This window comes from Penicillium odoratum (genome assembly GCF_028828045.1).
Source record: "Penicillium odoratum strain IBT 22623 chromosome Unknown utg000005l_segment0_segment0, whole genome shotgun sequence".
Lineage (NCBI taxonomy): Eukaryota > Fungi > Ascomycota > Eurotiomycetes > Eurotiales > Aspergillaceae > Penicillium > Penicillium odoratum.
The window spans coordinates 1,447,756-1,461,842 of record NW_026643147.1 but is presented as its reverse complement, the minus strand read 5'-3'; the positions used below and the strand labels follow the sequence as shown (position 1 = coordinate 1,461,842).

General features: G+C 46.8%; 7 protein-coding genes across 7 annotated transcripts; 3 read left to right on the top strand and 4 right to left on the bottom strand.

Annotated features, from left to right (window-relative positions):
* Window positions 1-27: 27 nt before the first annotated feature.
* Window positions 28-1,299, top strand: N7520_006098 (uncharacterized protein; the record flags this gene model as incomplete). The annotated part of the gene is made up of 1 exon (XM_057140032.1): window positions 28-1,299. One exon carries the CDS (start codon window positions 28-30, stop codon window positions 1,297-1,299), a length of 1,272 nt encoding a protein of 423 aa, XP_056994038.1.
* A 1,545-nt stretch (window positions 1,300-2,844) lies between these two features.
* N7520_006097 (uncharacterized protein) lies at window positions 2,845-3,402 on the bottom strand (the record flags this gene model as incomplete). Its single annotated transcript, XM_057140031.1, has 3 exons — window positions 2,845-2,874; window positions 2,924-3,153; window positions 3,222-3,402. The coding sequence occupies 3 exons, from the start codon at window positions 3,400-3,402 to the stop codon at window positions 2,845-2,847; spliced, it is 441 nt and encodes a 146-aa protein (XP_056994037.1).
* Window positions 3,403-4,062: 660 nt separating this feature from the next.
* hmgX lies at window positions 4,063-4,836 on the bottom strand (the record flags this gene model as incomplete). Its single annotated transcript, XM_057140030.1, has 1 exon — window positions 4,063-4,836. The coding sequence occupies one exon, from the start codon at window positions 4,834-4,836 to the stop codon at window positions 4,063-4,065; it is 774 nt and encodes a 257-aa protein (XP_056994036.1).
* A 475-nt stretch (window positions 4,837-5,311) lies between these two features.
* N7520_006095 (4-hydroxyphenylpyruvate dioxygenase family protein) lies at window positions 5,312-6,701 on the top strand (the record flags this gene model as incomplete). The annotated part of the gene is made up of 4 exons (XM_057140029.1): window positions 5,312-5,973; window positions 6,036-6,095; window positions 6,147-6,504; window positions 6,567-6,701. 4 exons carry the CDS (start codon window positions 5,312-5,314, stop codon window positions 6,699-6,701), a joined length of 1,215 nt encoding a protein of 404 aa, XP_056994035.1.
* A 747-nt stretch (window positions 6,702-7,448) lies between these two features.
* N7520_006094 (uncharacterized protein) lies at window positions 7,449-8,285 on the bottom strand (the record flags this gene model as incomplete). Its single annotated transcript, XM_057140028.1, has 1 exon — window positions 7,449-8,285. The coding sequence occupies one exon, from the start codon at window positions 8,283-8,285 to the stop codon at window positions 7,449-7,451; it is 837 nt and encodes a 278-aa protein (XP_056994034.1).
* An 852-nt stretch (window positions 8,286-9,137) lies between these two features.
* On the bottom strand, window positions 9,138-9,938 carry N7520_006093 (SDR family oxidoreductase; the record flags this gene model as incomplete). The annotated part of the gene is made up of 1 exon (XM_057140027.1): window positions 9,138-9,938. The coding sequence occupies one exon, from the start codon at window positions 9,936-9,938 to the stop codon at window positions 9,138-9,140; it is 801 nt and encodes a 266-aa protein (XP_056994033.1).
* A 3,227-nt stretch (window positions 9,939-13,165) lies between these two features.
* N7520_006092 (RING finger protein) lies at window positions 13,166-13,756 on the top strand (the record flags this gene model as incomplete). Its single annotated transcript, XM_057140026.1, has 1 exon — window positions 13,166-13,756. The coding sequence occupies one exon, from the start codon at window positions 13,166-13,168 to the stop codon at window positions 13,754-13,756; it is 591 nt and encodes a 196-aa protein (XP_056994032.1).
* Between the last annotated feature and the right edge of the window lie 331 nt (window positions 13,757-14,087).

Below are 14,087 nucleotides of genomic sequence, written 5' to 3'. Positions count from 1 at the left end.
ATCACTGCACAAACCCCTTTGAGAAGAATGCCACTTGTCAAAAAGGGGAACGATGCTCTCCGGATCGATTTGGCGGCACCCGAGGGCTGGACGTTTGCTCCGGGTGACAGGGTCATCGGCGACGTGGTTCGCTGTTCTCCCATCGTCACTAGCAATGCGGACCTAACAATATTTTTGAGAGGTCGTATACAGACTGGTAGATCAAGCGTGGGTAATGGCTCGTTTCCATCCCAACTGACCAGTGCGGCCAGCCAACCCGTTGCTTCCGAGCAGATCCTGCTCGCCAAGCGGTACCCTATTTTCCAAGGCCCCTTATGTATTCCCGAAGGTGGAAATCCCATTTCTTGGTCTTTTACGACAAATATTAGTCCCGATCCCCCAAGAAGAGTGTATGGGAAATTCGATGTCTCCTATGATTACCTACCAGGCACAACCAGTTCAGTTGGTCGTGGGGGCCTAGCCACGTCGACGGCGTGGATAGATTATTATCTCGAAGCTGAATTGCGATATTGGCAAAAAGGCAATGGCCAGAATGAGATCGAAAGAAAAATTACTGCAATCCATCCAATCATAATGCGGCATCAGCCTCTTCAAGAATTTCAGGAATTTGGTATCTCACAACAAATATTCAAGCGCAAAATCCGAGGCCATCATTTACTCCCGGGTGTGGGTCATTCCAGCTTAACTATGAAGCAAAAGGCACGGCAACGCTTTGGTTCCTCCAAAGTGCCGGAGCTTTTCTTCCAAGTTGAGGTTTACACGCCGACCACCATTCAGCTTGACAACTCCGCGGTTCTGCCCTTGAACCTGATTATTGTCCAAAATGCCGATACGAGCGAAGAGATTAAGAATGTTCCGAGAAATGCTTTGATCAATTCAGTGGCACTTTATATCGAAACGTGCACCTTCGTCAAGTACCACGGAGCCTCTCTAGAAGCCGACTACAGCAAACCCACTAACTCTGCCTGTTCAACTCCTGCAAAGTCGGTCGGAAGCCACTCTTGCATCCAGGACTTGCACCTAGAGGCTACAATTCGCAGAATAAATAATTTCCCTTTCGAGGTTCCTATTGGGGAGGGAACGATTGATCTTGGGAGTGTTCTTCAAATGACCCTCCGCTCCGATGGGTTGACTGTCGCAGGAAACAGACTTCAGAAAGTGCAGCCACTAACTCCCAGCTTTGATGTATATAACCTTCGAGTGATGAACTGGCTCAAGGTGGATATATCAGTCACAGTGGCAGACGAGACGTTTTTATTAAGTGCAAAGGCACCTGTGACGATATTAGCGGCGGAATAGTGCAAAGCCACTGGATTTGAATCGAATTGTGCGTGAAGAAACGGTGTTCATAGCTTAGCTTATGTACCATATGTTTAGATCTGAAAGCAAGCTTATATACCACTCATTTCCAATATTCATTGCTAGAGCCGTTGGTAGCACATCTGGGGAGAAGTAACACGGAGGACTAGACGACCGATGTGGTTCAACCCACCGTTACATTGTCTCCTGTGACACAGGTATACATGTAGTTTCTTATCAGTATATTTGAAGATTCTAGCTCCTCACAGTATGATTCAAGTTCAAATGTTTGATTTTCGAGATCAACTCCTCGACCTCCGATATCCGAACGAACAGCGGAGATAGTAAATAAAAAATTTCGACTCGGCATGGCGATTTTCGAGACAGTGAAGCTATTGGCACCCTCACTTTTGACATGTAGTGAGATAGGTTTCTTATTTTCAGACTTGGTGGCTAGAAGGCATCTTTCATCTTAAAATCCATCTTTCTAACCAACACAGTTTATCTTTTCCACCTTTCATGATGCTATCTATAACCATCGCAAATCCAGTGGTTCCTCAACAAACCCTTCTGAATACCAAAAAAAAAGCCTAGTTTGACAATCTTCCTTGGGATAATGTAGGTGTACAAGTCCGTTAAAGATTCAACATTTGAATGCAGCATTCGGCAAAGTCGCGTGCCATATCCATGAATTGGAAAATTTTATGATTTCTAACCACAACCCTAGAGCGTATCTCAATCCGCCTGCGCAAACAGTTTCTCCGAGCCATCTTTCTTGCCTGATGTACAAGCATGCAGTACGCCTGTAGGATGTCCGACATCATATTACTTACTTATGACTTACTTTCTGGGTCCAAAAACTGATTCGAAAATGACATAATGCACAGCAGGTAAAAACCTATCTTGCTGCTCTAATAATTGTGTCGATTTGAGCAGTAATCTTACTCACGGTGGGTGCGCATGATTCAAATCGAATGGTATTATAAACCCGCGACCTGCTAAATAGTTCGAATCTTGATTTTAGTGTACATCTACTCAGAGCTGTATCAACGGCGCTTGCGGAAACTGCGCTTCAGACCAAACATTCTGTAACGTTACAAACACTTACGTAAGTATCAAGAAGCTAACCGCTCATCAGCTTGACTGACAACAATTCAGTGCGTAAAAAATACTACATGCATTTCCTCAGGATCACGAATTGGTTGTTGCCCGAATGCCTTCGCTTGTCCTACTCTCCTGAATGCCCCAGGGCCGAACGTTTGCGTAAGCTTATCTATCAAATTCCCCGAAGTGGACTGTCTAACATTGAAATACAGTGCACTATCCCCTGTTTACTTGGAGTGTGTACCCTATCTCTTGAGAAAGCCGTCAGGAAGGTACTAGCTCCTTTGCGAAGACTTTAAGTTCCGAGATAGTATGTCTATGGGAAATCTGAATGATTGTGCAAGTAGCTCATGGGCTACCAATGAAGGCGACAAATGTTTCCTTGCTGAAAATCCCTAGTGTCCAAAATCATATCGTAAAATTCTTCCCAAAATCCATCATTTATTTCTTTCCAGATTGCGCAGACGGGTCCTACACACATTAGTAAGTATTCGATCTAGTTATCTCGAGGAATACCTACCAAATAAACCTGGTAAAATTGCATCTTAACGACCTCACTCTCTTGCTGTGGGGCAAACACAACCCGTCCAGCCCACGGAATATAAACGTCATTCTCAGGGTTAGCCTTAAGACGGTAGTTCACTCCGCCGTAGAGCATGATCTCATTCTCTCCACTGAAGAAAATCCGGGTGGGAGTGTGTTTCCGCGACGCTACATGAGTCCAGAGACCGTGTCGAATAGTCCGAATCGCTAGAGGCGTTGAGGTGAGTATGGAACACGCAATTGACTCGGGGTTCTCGGGTTTGTTGGAAACATACCATCACTACCCTTTCCCTCCTTAGGTCCCATGATCAGAGTTGCATCGCTTGTGAAGCTTTCGACATATTTATCGTGCAATGACTCGGTGTCGCTGGTGCGGTAGAAGTCTTGCATGAAGTTGACGATGGCGGCCGCGCGGGGCGGGGCAAGGGAGGTGTCGTACTGGATTTCGTAAGACATTTTGGGCGATTATTGATTTGCAAGATCCTGGTCTTCTATCTGCTTGAGGTCTGCTGATTGATGAGGAAAGAAAGAAAACAATAGAAATGGAGCTGGTCAAATGCGTATAAGGTGCATTTCGTCATGGCGCAGGATGCGTCGGCCCGATAGCCGATTCCACATCCGATCTTATCAAATTGCGGTATAGATCGTTCAAAAGACAGCCTAAAGTGTAAAGCACGTATATTCATTTGCGGGTAGTGAATGCTTCTATGAACATTGGATTAATTGCCCTCAAATGCCGACCTTCAATAGCTAAGTCATGGTGGAAATATTCCTATATAATTTGTCGTGTTCCGAGGTCAAGTCGGCATTTCTTGGTCGGCTCGCCAACTGCTATGCGCCGGCCGTCGGCTTTAGCAAAGCCATAACTTACCCCATGAGCCAAAATAAGAAGCATCTTGAGACTAAAATGGACATATGGAAATCCGAACAGAAAGTGCCCCGCAGGGCTAGTTTTCGGATCACGATAAGCCTGATCGGATGCTGTGATCACGTAAGCATATTCAAGATTCCATAGTTACGAAAGAACCGAATTAGACAATAATTGAATGAATTGCTAAGTTTGAACGCTAATGATCATGAACTAAGACAGGACCTGAGTTATGCTGAAGGTCACATTTACCCCTCGAATTCCTTCTTCATCGCCTCTTTAACAATGGCCCCGCACATCTTCGCATACGGATTTGTTTGCACAGCAAGTTGCTGCGCCACTTTATTTCCATATCGTCCCCCGAAGAAGAAATCCCGACTAGCCATCTCCTCCAGCTGGTCTGCCCCGAGTCCTCGCAAGCGGTCCGGGCCTACGGCTTCCTCTCGTAAAATCTGATTCTTCGTCACTCTCGCGGCTTTCAAGATCAAGTATCCTCTGTGTGTGTGCGCATCCGCTAGTAACCGAGCTTGTACTGATGATACCGGATCTGCTGGGGAAGCGGGTGTAGCGAGGGTGATGGCTTGACTTAAATCTTCCAAAATTTGAGATGCCATACTCGCCGCTTCTGGTGTAAATAGAGCATCATCTGAGCTTTGCTCGGTGCTTGTGTCGGTATTGTTGAACTGGAGATCTACCAGCATGCGTAGGGCTTGGGCGCGGTTGGTATAAGCGGGTGGGTAGGTAGGGTATTGAGTAAGAAGAGCATCAAGTCTGTTCACCGCTGATTGTACGTTATCGCAGGTTGAATTTGTGCTTCGCTGTAGCTCTCGAATGATTTCGATTTCGCGAGTCTTCAAGGCGAGAAGGTCTTCTTGTGAGATTTTCACACTTGCTGGCCATGAAGGAAGCGAAGAATCGATGGAAATTCCGGATGAGGGCGAGGATTCAGCGTCGAAAAGTGCTTGGAGAACGGCCGCATCATTTGATGTTAATGATGGGCGAGAGGATACGACTGATGCCATGGATGGTATGTATCGCCTCTGATAGTTAAGTTGGTGCGGTTGTCGAGGTCTCTGTCAGAAGAAATAAAATATTCTCGAAGAGAATAAAGACTAACTGATTGAATATGACCAGTGAAAGATGGAAGAGCTGCACATGTGAGATATGGAGCTAGTATGAAAGGGCGGCTATTCTGGCGAGCCCTCCGGCCCGGCTGTTACCGGCTATGTCCGGATATTCCAGGATGCGGTCCCAAGCGCACGGCTTTTTGCTTACAATAGTGATAGCACCAGTGACGATGGATATTGAGATATCCGCAGAAAATTCGGCACGGTTAATGGAGGGTCATATTAGTGGTTCTTATAAATAGAAGTGGTGGCGTCGTTTATATCGGATCATCACTCTCATCTTATATCTACTCCCATTTTTTACTACTTATCTTGCCTGAACAAAGTATCATCTAACAACCAAGACGATTTGAAAGGGTAGAATATCAAAATGGCCCCTTCAGCGATCTCCAGTACTCCTCCACCTTCCACGGTGAACGAGGCATCTTCCATTAACAGCTATCGTGGTTACGATCATGTCCACTGGTATGTTGGAAACGCCAAGCAAGCCGCAAGCTACTACATCACTCGAATGGGATTCAAGCGTATTGCCTATCGCGGTCTCGAGACGGGAAGCCGCGCTATCTGCTCCCATGTCATTCGAAACGGAGATATCACTTTCATTCTTACCTCACCTCTCCGCTCTCTAGACCAGATCGACCGCTTCGCTGCCGAAGAACAAGACCAGCTCCGTGAGATTCATCACCATCTTGAGCAGCATGGAGACGCGGTGAAGGATGTGGCATTCGAAGTGGATGACGTGGATGCGGTATACTTTGCCGCTGTCAAGAACGGTGCCAAGGCGGTCTCTGCTCCCCGTATTTTCAAGAATGAGGGCGGCCAGGTCAAGGTTGCGACCATCCAAACATACGGTCAAACTACACACACTTTGATCGAGCGAAACCAATACCGCGGGGCCTTCCTACCAGGCTATCGTCTGGAGGCGGAGACCGAGGACCCTGTATCAAAGTTCCTGCCTGGCGTGCACCTCAAACGGATTGATCACTGCGTTGGAAACCAGGACTGGGATGAGATGGACAAGATCTGCGAATAGTGAGTCTCTTTGGAACCTTTTCCTTTTCAACACATGAAGTTCAGCACTAAAATCTGATTAGCTACGAGAAGGCACTGGGTTTCCACCGTTTCTGGTCCGTGGATGACAGCCAGATCTGCACGTAAGTTGAGGCCACTCCTTTCAAATTGGACGATGAACCTAACCTTTACAGTGAGTTCTCCGCTTTGAAGAGTATTGTCATGTCATCGCCCAACGAACTCGTCAAGATGCCGATCAACGAGCCGGCCAAGGGAAAGAAACAGTCTCAGATCGAAGAGTATGTGGACTTCTACAATGGAGCTGGTGTGCAGCACATCGCGCTTCTGACCGACGACATTATCCGCGACATTACCAACCTGAAGGCTCGTGGTGTGGAGTTCATCAAGGTCCCCGAGAGCTACTACACTGATATGAGGGCTCGGCTGAAGAAGTCCGGGCTGGTGCTCCACGAAGACTTTGAGACAATTCGTAGCTTGGATATCTTGATTGACTTCGACGAGGGTGGTTACTTGCTACAGCTGTTCACCAAGGTGAGTTGTATCTGATCTTGTTCGCTTTGTGCGGTAGAATGTGTGCTAACCTTGGGCTATAGCACATGATGGATCGTCCTACTGTGTTCCTAGAGATTATTCAACGGCACAACTTCTCGGGCTTTGGAGCAGGGAACTTCAAGTCTTTGTTCGAGGCGATCGAACGTGAACAGGAGCTTCGTGGGAACCTGACTTAAGGTTAAGACTGGCAATGCAAAGTAATAGGAGGTCATTGAGTGCGGAAAGGAGCTTCTTGGAAATCTTTAAAATTGACGCTAGGAATGGTTAAGAAGCGGCACCTGGGTCATTTATGGTGTTTTGTTTTAGCGAGTGCCATGCATTTTCAGTACATATCCCAATGCTAGTGTTTATGATTTATTTACTTTCAAGGGTTACTTTCAGGGGAGTATTATACTGTGTCCAGGGTACTAAACCATAGTGTGGAGTACAAGTAACAGGTAATGAAAAAGATTATATTCAAGTAACTAAATATTCTGCAAATGATCCGGTTAGGTAGAGACCGTGGCAACGCAGCTATTGGAAGATCGATGTTTCATAACAAATGTGGTAATATATGGATGGTTTATGTATACAAGATAAGACACAATTAGTTAATCTGTCATGGATAACCTAGTGGAAGACTCACCGCTAAGTCCGTAACCTTGCTTCGGTCACCTGACCAGCAGGCTACTGGTGCCTGGTACGAATCCTGGGGTCGTCATTTCACTCGCGTGAGTAATCCGCGATGCTGGAAGGCGCTAAGCAATGGAAGTGACCCTTGAGGGAAGCAATTCTGCAGAGACACTTCCACCCTGGGATGGCGTCGCCAGAATACACCGTCCTGTTACAAGGAATTGGGCTACTTGGTGAGACAACCATTTTGCTTCTTTTTAATCATTCGTTGTTCTCTATTTACACCTTCAATTGCAACCTTTGTTTTTAATTCACAAGTCATCTGATTCACCAGCCAGATTACCTTCAAAGTCCTCGCCCAGGTATGAGAATGGGGTCTTTTCGCAAAATTCCTTATACATCTCGAACACTTCGTATGGCATGGCTTGGAAATATGCGTTACCCAAACGCTCCGTGTCCAGAGTATTAGCAGAAGAGGGGGAGTATAGTGACCCCGAGCTCCGCGGCCCTGGCCGGACAGCCCATTCGGCATCAGCATTGGCGGAGAAAGCACCCTGCTGTGATGATTCTGTCTCTTCAGAAACACAAACTCCATTCCCACGATGTCTACCATCATTGCAAGGGTTCTTTTCCGACGGCTCGGATGAATCCCCCGTGCTTCTCTGCTTCGCTCGATCGGACCTCTTTCGATTCGAATGTTTCCCATGTGCCCGACTACAGGTCTTCCTGGTGGCTTTCATGCGATAAGCCAAGTTGCTCGAAATAGCAAATATCGTTTCAGCATCTTCACGACCGAAACGATTTATGCACTCATCCACAAACATCATCAGTCTGCGGGGACGATGATTCCTCCCCGTTCGGGTACGACTCTGCAATGCCACCCGCAGAAGAAGAAGACTTCTCCCCTGCGTTGTGACTCGAGTGAGCATGCATCCCGCACATCTGTTGATCTGGTATGCCCAAGCACCCGACGCGACCGGGCTGCCTGGTATAGGCTTGGTCCACATCCCCTTCAACGCACACAACCTGTCCAGAATGTATGTCTCTGTAGCGCGAACAACTTCCGGGTGCCGATCGAATGGTTGCAAACATTGGGTTACCTCTCGCTGAACGAGGCTTAGAATATCGTGGAGAACGTCGGCATTCATTGGGCAGTGGAGATCGCATAGGCGCGATGACTTTATGGATAGACTGAACAGGGATACGCGTTGGCGATGAAGTCGCTTTGGAAGATCCTTGATGAGCTGCTGGACTTGCTCGCGCTGAGAAGGGGTGGTGGTGTATACATGCAGGACTTCTATCAGCATTTTTACCTCGCTGCGAGTCAGTTCGCTGATGGACTGCGGGTATGCTTCTACGAAGCTCACTCCGCGGACTTGCAGGCTGAAGGGTCTAGAAGCTTGACTGGTTTTCATATCGGATCATCAACCAGCAGCGAGTGTCTGCTATGGTATTTGGTAAATGCAAACTAACTTTCAGGCTTTTATATGCCAAAAGAGTGAGGCAAAATCAGCAGCCGTGCTTTTGCATGCCATGCTTCATCTACGAACTGCATTGTTGGCTGCAAGGCATGGTTCTGGTTCTTTCAGCTGTTTCAGTCACATCCCCTTTCACCATTTATTGATAGGTATCACACAGGCTTGTCTTCATATTTCTTTGTGTTCTTCGTCATCAGCTAACATCAAGCGGCGAAAGAAACTTGGATACGCTTACTTCCATAACTCGCAGCATGTTTCCCAGTCTAGGCCTAAAGATGATTCAATGCTAGTTCATCATGGCATGCATAAGCAGACTGGTTATCCTGATCAATTCAGATCCTTCTGGTTGACTACTTGGTTTAAGTCCTACGAGTAGTACACAAGGACGTGATATTGTTTTCTTTATGATGTGGAAAAATAGGTAAATTAATTTCTTTTCATTCATTAATCCGAAGCAACATTATCGTCGAAGAGGTGGTACCAGCCGAAGAATCCAAGATCGTTTTATGTAAACAAATGCGTTTACCGCACGCAGTAACCGCCGTCAATAATGAGATCAGCACCAGTGGTGTAGGTGCTGGCATCGCTGACAAGGTAGACATAGGCACCCTTAAGCTCCTTGGCCTGACCATTGCGACCCATGGGAATCATAGAGTTCCACAGGTCCTGAACATCCTTCTCAACAAAGTCCGACAAACCAGTGTCGATGTAACCGGGAGAAATGCTGTTGACACGTGCAAAGTCGCGCCACTCGTTAGCCAGCGAGCGGGCCATGTGGATGCATCCAGCCTTGGCGACGTTGTAGGAGGTCTGCTCCTGAGGGAAATTGGCGATGTGGCCGGACATGGAGGAGGTGATGACGAAGCTTCCGGTACCGCGCTCCTTGAAGTGAGCGCCGACGGCCTTGGCACAGTGGAAGGTACCGTTCAGATCGGTCTGGATGACTTCCTCCCAGTCCTCGACGGAGCCGTCGAGGATGCCGCTGTTGGCGGTACGGCCAGCGTTGGCGATGAAGGCGTCGATCTTGCCGAAGTCCTTAATTGTGTTCTTCACGAGCTCTTGTACGCTCTCCCAGCTGCCGACGTCACACTTGTAGGCCTTGACCTTGACTCCGTAGGTCTCGGCCAACTCCTTGGCGTTCTTCTCGCCGCCCTCTGGGCGAGAAGAGTAGGTGATGGCGAGGTCGGCGCCCATCTCTGCGCAGCCGCGAGCGGCCTCAATGCCCATACCGCGGGCGCCGGAGGCACCGGTGACGACGACGACCTTGCCCTTAAGGCTAAAGAGGTCCTTAAGGCTCTCGGCTTGGGGAACGGGAATAGGCATGGTGGGTGGAATGAGGTTTGGAGTTGTGGAAGGTTGAGATGGAGGTGGGAGGTTGTTTGGAGGAAGGTTTAAATATTATGTTGAGACAGGGGTGAGGGGTAGTTTATAAAGTAGGGCGACTGGGCGATGAGGTCAACCGTAAGCTGCCTTGATTAAGCTCTTTGCATACCCCTCATATGTCTCGGCGAAGCCCATGACCTCATAATGGAGTTTGGGCATACTTGATAAGTGGTCCTTGTGGCCACTTACTCCTCCGGCAAGCCGGGTTTAATCCTGTACTTGATCTCGCACTCCGATTCTGGCTGCCCCGGTCAACAACACAGGATAGTCAACCGGGCCATCATCCGGAAATATTAGAGCGGGTGAGGGCGGAGCCGATGATGTCATGACTACCTTACCATAACATTCAATGCTCGGTGCGACCACTACAGAGATACAGTATAAGCATTGAAAATGTTAATTCGCAGAATTGAAAGATGTTATTTGTATTTTGATTTGAATGAGGTACAGGGTATAGTATCAAGATGTCTAGGTGATTTGGAGATGATCTCATAATGTGGAGGGCCTGGTCCCACTTTTGTCTGCCATTTGTACACATATTCCAAGTTCAGGGAAATTCTATCATATTTCAAGTACTCAAGTGCTGAAAGCTGAAGAGCGCAGTAAATTTCCATAAACCTTATAATACTACTGTATGTCAGTATGTATTCCCAGGCTTACTTCGCTATGTTTAATGATCTACCTTTATTTATCTTTACCCCTATTCCATTTTCTATATTCCACTACCTCGGGTATGCTATTTTTAACTGTAGAATTCATTCGCGAATTATGAATCTCTGAGACCTTACATACAAATTCTCTCCGCACCCTCCTCTTCTTTCGGTCCTAAAGCCTTAGCATTTTCTTTGAATTTACTCACTAGATAGTTGAGAACATAGATACGATCATTACGTGAGCAACCTGATCTGTCCTGTTCTAGGCGTTTCTACCTTGCGCAGTGGTGGATACCAAGTACCTACTTACCCGCCAACTCAATTGGAAGGAAACTGTCAGTTGGGTTCGAGATTTCTATTACGAATCACGACGGAGCCTGTCGCCCTGACCCCTAAACCAATCCCATGATTGTGCGGCGCTAAACTGTAAGCAACCTCGGCACTGCCCCGGAATCAAAAATATCACGAAGGACGCTGGATACTCTGACACTAAAGCTCATATACTTGATGATCAGCTTCCTTTCAACTGTGGTTATTCCCTGTCTAGCTTTGTGCAGTCATCATTTGATGGACTTCCCTCCTACTTTCGATGGTAATTTCGGTAAATTCTTTTCTGGCGTCCACTGAGGAGCGCCGGGTCAAATTCTGCGGATTGACTTCTTGACCAGGCTTGCTCGCCATTATAAAAATACTATCTCTGCTGCCTGCTGCGACTTCATCTTTGGCGTCATATCGGCAGGCCTAACATACTTTTCAGTCTTCAGAGTTGTTTCGACCCTCTTAGTCAACTGTCTTCTTTTTATTCTCTTCCTTTCTCATATTCTGCGTCTTTTATTTGTTGTCTGGTTACTCTTTACCACAAAAAGAAAGCCAGAAATGTAGAACGTCGCACAGGAACAAACCAGTCCAAATGATATTGCCCTGACCGTGATGACGGTCTATGGGCCGAGTGTCGCGGTCATCATTGGGTTTCTGTTGAAGAAACAGCTTTTCGGGGTAAAGCGCAAATTTGATCTTGAGGCGAACGTTTTCGTATTCTGGATAACGACAAAAGATTAGCGATAGGCTCAAGAGCATGGAGAGGCTGCCTGCGAACATCTAGACTGCTCAGTCTATTTTGATTGGCAAAGGGACATAACAATTCGATGAATCTTTGGGTGAGGCTGGGCCTTCAGCCTAATTCGTAGCTGTTCATTCTGATGCGTCCCACAATCCGAGCGCGTCTCTAAAGGTGGTGGCTCCTACCACCCCAACCTGACGTCCAAGTGTACATCTTGGATGGATTTTGCTCATTTGACTCCAGTCCTTCCCCTGACACGAACTAAATGACTTCTGACTGACATGCCCGACAGTATCGGTTATATAATCGTTTGTCGAAAATCATTACCATACAAGAGGTTCTCCGTCTGCCACAGTGCCTACTTTCCTTCCTCTAGCGACTGTAAGGAATCCATCAGTAAAAAGCACAAATTCGCCCTTATGGGGAGCAGAAATGGTCATCGACGCTAGCATCTGGCAGTGCAGAGCCGCTTCCACTTAACAGGTTTCTTAACACCGACAAAACGCGAGATGAGGCAATGAAGGCTCGCGAGATCTTTAATATGTTAGACTCAGTTGACACGTGGGTTATTGAGAACGAGACCGGCACGTAGACACCATGGAGCCTTGGGGCACAATCTGCTCGGCCCTCTGCTACCGGTGTTCGGTCGCTGGTGCATGGTTCTCGCAAAGGCTCGCAATACCTGGCAAAATAAAGTTGGCAAAGCGCTCGCCAAACACCCTGGAATGTATTCCGTGAGTCTGACTTTGGGTACTGGCATTAAAGTGGCGGCGTTTAAGACGATTTCGAGGGAAAGACCCGCTGGGCGGAGGGACCCGCATGTTCTTTTCTTTATACTAGAGGCTACTCGCCGCGCATTTCACGCGGTGTGTAGAATACATAATGATTCTCCTATAGCTCCTATCATATTTAACTACCCTACCCCCCACCTAGTCTCTTACCATATCTCCTACCTTCCTATCGTATCGGTGAAATACTTGAAGGCTTCTCTATAAAATATTTCTAAAATGAATATCAGCAAACCGGAAACAAAGATTTCCCGGATCTGAAGCTTGGAACATGTGTCCAAAAAGTCCACGGTGTACCGAAGTAATAAAGGGGTAGAATATACTAAATTACACATCCTTTGTCTGTTCTTTGACGTATAAAAACATTGAATGAATGGAAACAATTTCATTTTTTTTTTTTGATAACGCACAAAGAGTCAATGAGCACAATGAATATAATCGCAACGAAAAGGATATGGAACCCTGGAAGACGCATGAACTGATAAATATAAAAACCGCGTTTGTTCTTGCACCAGTACAGTATCGAGTCATCATCTCACCTCTCAATCATTCCTCCTATCACGGCCTAAGCAATGGTACTCCAACTCCTTTGAATGTACTGATCCTCTAATCCCTATCCCGAACGAAGCCGATTAGCTCAAGCACTTGAAGTAAGTAGCCGATACAATGTCCCATAACGATCGAGAAGAAACACCAGAGTTGGTCCCAGATGACAATGATTATCTCACAGAGCATGAAGATGACCTTTCAGATTCTATTCTTTCTGAGATTGACGAGAGCGTTATAGAGATTTTAGAGGGAGAGGCCGAAGATTTGATCATCAGTGGGGATAAAGCGGGGCTGAGAAGGCATTACCTGAGACTACTTATTATGGCAAGGAGACTCAGCATTGATTTAGATGACAGGGCTAACGATGAAATTGAGGAACTAATTCAGGAACAGGCACACTTATGGCCAGAGGAGCGCGGGAGTGCAAATGTCTTTGGGGCTTTGCCCGGAACAGATGTTGACCAGGTAATGATTGATTCGGGAGCAGAGTGTGCCATCTGTATCAGCAATTTACAGCTTGGAGAGAGAGCAATTATTCTGCCCTGTGGACATATGTTTCATGATGTTTGTATCACACAGTGGGTCACTAGGAATCCCACTTGCCCACTTTGCCGACAGAATATCCCACGCAATCGACCTTTGAGAAACGGGGAAACTGATGGGTCAGATGGTCAGCAACAGGAGAGACATGTTCACTGGGCTGTTTAGGGGCAGGTAAGTTCAAATCCAAGTACATATGCAGTACTAGGAGACTAAAGCGTTATAAGGTTGAGAGTGAATTTATCATTGTTTTAGTATTCTATGAGACTTGAGTTGGGACAAAACTTAACGACAATAGATCTTCTTTTCCTAGGTAAAATCTACTATTATCAATCTTTGCATCCCTTCTACTCAAAGTAAAAGACTTCATTTCAACAGTCATACCACGTCTGTAAATAATCTACCGCAATGGGAAGTGGTGGATCCACTCATGCAGATCCCGACCAATCACATGAGGAACATACTGGAAGGTTCTCCCATGGTTCGCGTACCTTCTGGA